Here is an 8,366-nt window from a genome sequence, read left to right on the forward strand (position 1 = left end):
AAGTGTCCTACGATAGATGATTGGCTAAAGAAGCTGTGGTACATATATACAATGGAATATTACTCAGCCATAAGAAGAGATGAAATACTGCCATTTGCAATAACATGAATGGGCCTCGAGATAATCATGCTAAGGGAAATAAGCCAAACAGAAAAAGTTGAAAATCACATGATATCACTTATATGTAGAATATAAACCTAAAAGCAACAAATGAGAAGGACAAACAGAGACTCATGAACATGGACTATAAACTAGTGATTACCAGAGGGTAGGGAGTGAGGTAGGGGTAGAGAGCTAGATGGGATAATGAGGGTCAAAAATAGGGGGGTAGGGAGAGGGTGAAGTGGGTAAAGGGGATCAAATATATGGTAGCTGAAGAAAACTGGACTTTGGGTGATAAACATACAATAGAATATACAGATGTCAAATTATAATGTACACCTGAAAATTATATAATTGTATTAACCAATTTACCTAAATAAACTTAATAAAAAAGATAAAGAAAATTGACCCATGATATTACAATAAACTATTTTTTAAATGCCTAGTTTGTAATAGAGTTTAAAAACTTGGAAACTGATAATGAGATTTCCACATATTTTTGCTGAGAACTATTGGAACTCTATTTCCTTGGTTACTGATGATAAAGTGAGAGAGGAGGTAGAAGAGAAAAATTCCCTACATCTGTTCCAGAACTTTGACCATAAATTAAATATTTAAATATTTTTGCAATTGTTAGGTTTCCACTGAGTGTTAACAACCTCCATTGTTTTATTTAAACATTGATTTTTGATGACTTTTATACATTAAAATTATATTTATCTGGAGCTAGGCAGAAAAATTTTAGGCTATGTTGGCTATTATGGTCTAACCTATAGTAAAACATAATATATTGAAAGAATAGGCTAAGTTTCTTAATTTCATTTATTTGCTGTTATTGTTCACCCTTAAATGACCATTAAATAAGGTGATAATTTCCTGCATATTAAATTTAATGTGTTTATGCCTCATGGAAATATTAATTTAAGACAAAATATTGAATATCTTATTACCGTATCTTTTATTCATTTATTTTAAAGAAATGGCTCTGTAGCGTATTGCTTTTCCTTCTATAAGACATAAAATTTAAACAAATTTTTAGAAAATGGCCTCAAATCTATATTTCAATTTCAATGTTCAAAATAAAATATTAAAACATCTTGGAAGATTTGAAGATTAATAAAGTGAGTTCTACTCTAGACTTAAATCAGAATGCCATGATAAGCAGATTAATGAGTTGGAAGGAACAATTTGGGGGAAGTACAACCTTGTTTTCTTAATATCTTTCCGGTTTAGAAAATATGCCTTGCAACTCATATTTTAACTTTCGAATGTTAAGATATTCAAATAAAATAAATATAAACCTGAAGTTCTAAAAAGCAAGTCCTCTTTTCAGGAAGATAAGACTCTCTAATAAATATATAAGGTTTTAAAGGATTTAAATAACTTAAAAGGTCACACAAAAATATCTAATGAGATGATTTTCAGAATATGTCATGCATAATATATGTGAGCAAGAACAGGTAACCAAAAGTCAGGTTATAAGGGGGACACAACCAGGAAGACGATATGTCTGAAAAGCTAAAGCCAAGAATAAGTCGAGGAGTGGAAATTTAAAAAGTAGTGCTAAGGATACATATCTCTCTCTCTCTCTCTCTCTCTCTCATCTTCCCTCCCACACACAAGGACAGAGAGACAGAGATGGGGAGAGACAGAGATGGAGAGAGACAAAGATCTATCTATAAGAAGATATGCACATACACACATATGCGATGATGCAATGATTTTGGAGCGCATAAACAAAAGATAATAAAAAAAAGATGTTTCCTCTGTTTGAGGTAAATAAAAAATGTTAAAAGCAAACAAAACTAAAGAGCAAGAACTAATTAAATTACATTTTGTTATGACCTTTTCCTCCTAACAAAATAATTCTGAAATGGACAAAGATGAAATTCAAAGCAGTAGAAATCTAAATGTTGAAACTCAAGGTAAAGAAGATAAGCTGCCTGTTTTTCAAATTTGAACTTCATAGCCCAGGTAATTTATAAGCCAGTGCACTGATAACTTTGCCAGCAATGGAAAAGATAGTACAGAACAGGAAGCTGACATTTTCCAAAAAAGAAATAAAGAAAAAAGATTCTGCTCTGTGAGCTTAATATAGATTCTGAGAATTATTTAAAAATTTACTAAAAACCTGTTTCTTCTGTATTTTTCAAAGTAAATAGATTTGAATTTCTTTAAAAAAATCGTTCATATTTACAATGGGAACATTAAGAACATATGTTATAAATTTTGGATAATGTTTCTAGAGTAATAGTTTAGAATGACAGTAATATACTATATCTTGATTTTAGAAAAACATTTACATAATTCTACACAATATTCTTTTAAACAAAATATAAAAAGATTGGCTGGAAAACATTTCTAATGGGTAGTAAAGTTTTTAATTGTCATTCATCAAGATAGAGGCTCTGGTAGTATTTTGAAGGGCATACCTTTTACTCATATATAAGATGGTTTTCTTTTTGCTGAGTTATCTCATTTCTAGTTCTAATGGCCTATGAGGTAAAGTTATTTCAATTTTACAGATGAGGAAACTGAGTTTCAAAGTGGATAAATAACTTTCTTCATATCTGGAGACTAAAAATTGCAGAACTGGGTTTCAAACTCAGGTCTGCATGATGCTTCCATTGTATCTTCTATGAGGACAAAAGGTCTACATATTAAATTTGTGGCAACAAAGCTATGTGGAAATAATGAATGACAGAATCAAGAGCTGGAAAGTGGGGATCATGGGTCAGAAGAAACAAGATGAAATTCTCATAAAATTATTAATTCTTAAAAGAAACCTTAAAAATTAATTGAACATGTACAGAATGGAAAATCATGTTTTATCAGTAAACCATGTAACTAATACAAAGTTCGATTGTGGGCTCTATTAGTCAGTAATACGGTGATAAAAATAATGTAATCTTAGACTGCATTAATGGATATATTGACAAGGAAAAAAGGAGACTTAGACTGTCTTTTTTAATTGTTTGAGGACATTGAGAGCAGTGTTTTTAATGTTAATTGTGGGTGCCATGTTTTAAAAAGCATGTTGACAAACTGGCAAATGTCAAATGATATGTTTGTTTTCATTTATGCACCATTATTGTACAGCACAATAAAAATTCCCAAATACCGGCTCAATGAGAAATGAAATGTCTCAGTCTCATAAGTGTGCTATGCGAGAGAAATAGTTCTACATGATACGTTTGTTTCCAAATTATATTTTTGTACCTAGAAAACATTTACTTTATAAATTGTACAATATTATAGTTTTATAATGAAATTGCAAAGTGCTTGCATTAACACTTTTTATATCCATACCAATTATTGCTGCTAAAATGTGTACTTTCCAAAAATGTATATTTTCCAAATTTTTATTGTGCTTTTAGAAGGTGCTTTTCTTGTGGCCATAAATGCTGAAGTGGCTCCCTTAAGAAGAATTTTAAGTGTAAGTAAGCTTTTTAATCAGTTTAAAGTATACAAATTGAGACATTATTTAAAGTATATACCATATTTTGTGCTTGAAACCTGTCAGCATCTTATTTTCATAGCAATTAAATAACTATTCATGTTACATTCCAGTTTTTTAATGGATATTTATAACAATGAAATTATGTATGTTTAAAAAAACTTACTGCAAAAAGAGAGATCACATAATGCATAATAACAGATTGAATATTGTTAAACCTAACTGTCTTATTGTTCTATGGCACTGAGAAAAGATTATGGAGTGTCATTCAGAATTTTTAAACATACAAATACAATATTAAACTATGTAAAAGATATTTGGTCAGATTTTCTTTTTTGAAACAGAAAGGTTATTTGTCTCCATGGCCCCTAATGGAAAAGCTTTTCCTTAGAAAGCTGGCCCACAGTCAATCTATAAAGAAAACATAGAGACATTCTTAGGTGATTGACCAACTTATTCAAACCCAATTTCAGTTACAAAAGGATCAAATTTCAGATGAAATTGACCCATTTGGATCACATTCACATTGATAATTCTCGAGCAAACATCCAATTTCACTGTTATCCTCAGCAATATTTCTTGAAGCATTTTCTAGAAGTCGGTGTCAATAACTGGTCTTTGGAATTGCTCCCAGAAGAATATGTAAAAGTTTACAGCTCACTTCAGGGAGTCTGTCTACGTCTTGATATATGTCTTTGATGTGTATCTTTTATCATTGAAAGTGCAGAAAAAAGAATTCTTTTGTAATTTTGGACATATATATATACACACACACACACACATATGTGTGTATATATGTGTGTGTATATGTAGATATACACACACATATATACATATATATACATATATATATATACAGACACACACATATATACGTATATATACATATATATATATACAGACACACATATATATGTGTATATATATACATATATATGTGTGTCTGTATATATATATACACATATATACGTATATATATATGTATATATGTGTGTCTGTATATATATATATATGTATATAAAAAGGGTGAGAAAAGCCAATAAAAAAGGTTAATAAAAAAGGGTGAGAAAAGCCAAGAAAGCAGAATATATTTAAGTGTCTTACAAGTATTCTCCAAATCAAGGTAAGATAACAGTTCAGTGGCAGTTTTCATCTTTTCTATGACTTTAAGACTTAGATGTACCATAAAATATTAATATTTATAATTTCATATTTTCTCTAATACTATAGCGACCGGGTGAAAAAATACAGTAATTATTGTATCAGTAAAAGAAAAATATTTCCCAATTTTTCATCTGAGTTTCTAATTTAACCAATTTGGTTAGAATGAATAAAATAATTTCCAATCTTTTTTTAGACTATAGTATACCAGTGATTCCTAAGGATTTTGTTTCAGGACGAAAGAAAGAACAAGAAAGTTTTCTCTTTCCTTTTCACTATCACGAGTCTAGTCTTCACACACACACACACACACACACACACACACACACACTTATACAAACATGTATTTGAATCTCTCTAAATACTCTTGAAGTACTCTTCATTTCTGTTTATCACAAAACCCTTCATCTTCACTGTTTGTCAAAAATAGAAAGGATGAGACGAACTCAGAACTTTCTGAAATACCAAATTTTTAGGATGCACTAAGGTGTCCTGATTGCTTTAATGGACAAATGTTATAGTCACAATTGTCCAATCTCTTGTAGTAAAATTTAGTCATGTTTGCTTACCATTTGGGTGTATATAGCACAAGAGAATCATTTAGGACACTCCACAGAATGTTAATATGACTTAGGAAAGAATTATAGCAACTATTTTCAGATAGCATAACTTACTGTCTGAGAGTCATGTAACAGAGAACAGAAAGCATAAATTATGTGAGGAGCAATTTCTGTGCAAGAGAAAGGGCATTGCCTAGATGACAGAACGTCTGATCTATCACTCTGGTTTTGCTATGAACTAGCTCTGAGGGTAGAAAAGTCAACTGATTCCCATGTTTCCTACTTTTCTGCTTTATGAGATGTCTATTTAAACTTCAAAAAAGTGTGATAAATCCCAATGATTTCAATCACATGAATTTTAATATAAAACATATAAAATCAATTTCAAAACTTTTTCTGAATATATTGAAAGTGTTTACAAGAATGAACTATATAGGCCTTCTCTAAATTCTTCTATTAAATGCAGGTACCCAATGTAACCTGGAAATATTAAACATAATTACTCATTTTGTTTTTGTTTTTGTTTTTTTGCAAAAGGGAAACTAGAAAAAAACTGCTTCCCACAGAAAATTTATTAATAATAGGCGCTCAATTGTTTTCATACAATAACCAATGTCCCCTTTCATATAAATAATAGGGGGAAAGATTTTTTTAAGCCTTTTTTTCTATCACCCCACCTACACATAAAATTTTGTTGTAAAGACATCACTTCTATGAAGAGGTATTCATTGTAGGTACATAAATCTACAGAAATCTAAGTTTACAAGAAAAAAACACATATTATCACTCTAACCAACTGCATATTCGTACAGATGCTTAATAAAAGCAAACTAGTGATATAATGAATTATCAATTCTTCAAGAAGTGTATACAGTTGGCAATTATTTTTCAAGCCTCATCACCCAGGAAACTAATTTTCATTATTTTAAATCCTTTATGTCACTTTTTTGGCATTCAGTTGAAAATTTAAAACTAACATAACATTAAAAAAAATAAATGAAAGTAGCATTAACTATGGAATAATATTAAACTTCAGAAGTTGAAATAACTACAAGTGTATATTAGAGTAAAATTATGATAACAATGTGTAAATGAAAACTGCCAAGATGATTGACTTTCTTTTAAAATATCCCATCTCCATAGGACAAAGATAGCAAAAGAGGAAGTTAACAAAAAAAGGAAACAGGAAGACCTGTTTCAGTGATTAGACTATTGATTTAATTGGCTATGAAGTCCAGATGCTAATACTCCTAATAATCAGCCATTCCTTTTGCGTTTTGGTAACATATATCCTCATACACTGTATATCAAATGGAATTTTTTGATTCACATCTGACATTTCAAAGTTTCCATTTTTGAATTCCCCTAGTCTTATGTAAGTATCACATTGTCTACTTTGTTTGAAAAGTATAAGATTTTCCCCAACATCTACGACTCCATGATGTAAAATGTCATTTTGCCGATCTTCTGTTCCAGTATTGACTTTAATTTTTTTAATTACAGTTGGATTTTCAAATACAATCACAAAAACATCCCCAGTTGAAGGTGGTTTTCCCCAAAAGTACTCATCAACATTACTATAAGCCTTGCTTGCTTCATAATTTTCAAAAACATTCATGTTGGTATATAGACTTGCAGGAGGGTTATCAGGGATGTCAGATGACTCCTCTTCAAAATCATCATCTTTAAGCTTATTCTCTGTCCCTTTATATGATGAATAATAACCCATGTGCTGAAAGAGAGATGGTTTGAAACGAATCACATTTTTCTGAGCCAACAGACCCCGAAAATGGGTCAATAGCCAATCGCAAGGCATTTCTTGATAAAACATTAATAAAAAATGTGCCAAACGTGGGAGATCATGTGAATGATAAAGTTTTCCAATGTAGCCAAGCTTAGAAAACTCAAGAGTTACCCAGTAAGTTCCTTCTAAAGATGTAATGACTTTTTTGATGGCAGTTAAAAAATTTTTTGAACATCGAACATCATCTTCAAGCATCACATAATAGTCTGAAGTATTGGCACAAAAATTAAGAAGAAAAGCATAATCTACATTTTGCTTGGAACGAAACCTGACTCTATCTTCCGGATCATTGTAATTTCTTTTAAGGCCATCCAGGATTGGGTAATATTCTTCTGGAGCATGTATAACTATTAATCGTCCTGCAATAATATGGTGGGCAAATTTCTGTGTGATATCCTGAACCATGGCCTCACGCCAAGATGAATTAAAGTCTGCTAGATGCACCACCACTGAAATTTCCTTCAGTTCTTCATAGCTGGATTGCTCGAAAATTGACTTAATTGTCTCAAGTAAATAGTTTCCTTTTTTTCGTTTCACTGATGAAAGTCCAATTGTAAGAAACCCTGAGCAAAAGAATTCAGAAGGAAGAGAAATTACATGTGAAATAGGTTTTTAATAACATAGAAAAAGAAAGAAGTTATTTCTCCGTTAGGCCTGCTACCATATTAAATAATGATAGTGAACAATTATGTATAGAATATTTTGTAATTACATTTATGCTAAACACATAAAAGCTATCGTAGTTTATACATAATCAATATTTTCTATGGAAAAATTTCATCTTATGCCCAATGATGTATGAGTTTTATCACTGTAAACATTTGTTTGTGAAATGAAAAATATGGTTTGAAGTTTTCTGCAGCTTAATATTCTCATATATACTCATTAGAGAAGATATATTTTTAGATAATATCCATGATATTTAAAAAAAAAAAACCTACTAAAGGAGAAGAAAATTCACAGTTAAGGATGACAAACTAGTCTCAAATGATGAAAAAGAAAATTAAGGGTAACTTATTCTTTTAATTAGCTTTAAATTTTTCATAGGACACATGTCATATTTTCATTTTTCTTCGATCACTATCATTATCTTGTGTCAGAAAAATTCATAATTGGATTTCAAAACTTTATTTTGAAACTCATCAGGTTTATTAATTAGAATGCAAACAATATCATAAGCTATTTTTGAAAAACTGAATTTTGCTCACATGTATGGTACATTGATCCAAGACATGAATATTACTGTTTTCTTTATTTTGAAACACATTTTGTATTAATTTTG

At 30.3% G+C, this 8,366-nt stretch overlaps 1 protein-coding gene across 1 annotated transcript in view; it reads right to left on the minus strand.

Moving 5' to 3' along the window:
• Positions 1-6,490: 6,490 nt before the first annotated feature.
• MGAT4C (MGAT4 family member C) overlaps positions 6,491-8,366 on the minus strand; it is a 660,237-nt gene continuing 658,361 nt past the window's right edge. The window contains exon 7 of the mRNA XM_011361737.2: positions 6,491-7,647. Coding sequence (XP_011360039.1) covers positions 6,506-7,647 — 1,142 coding nt within the window. The 3' untranslated portion in view covers positions 6,491-6,505. The remainder of the gene's footprint in view (positions 7,648-8,366) is intronic.

Source organism: Pteropus vampyrus, unplaced genomic scaffold (assembly GCF_000151845.1).
Source record: "Pteropus vampyrus isolate Shadow unplaced genomic scaffold, Pvam_2.0 Scaffold70, whole genome shotgun sequence".
Taxonomy (NCBI): domain Eukaryota; kingdom Metazoa; phylum Chordata; class Mammalia; order Chiroptera; family Pteropodidae; genus Pteropus; species Pteropus vampyrus.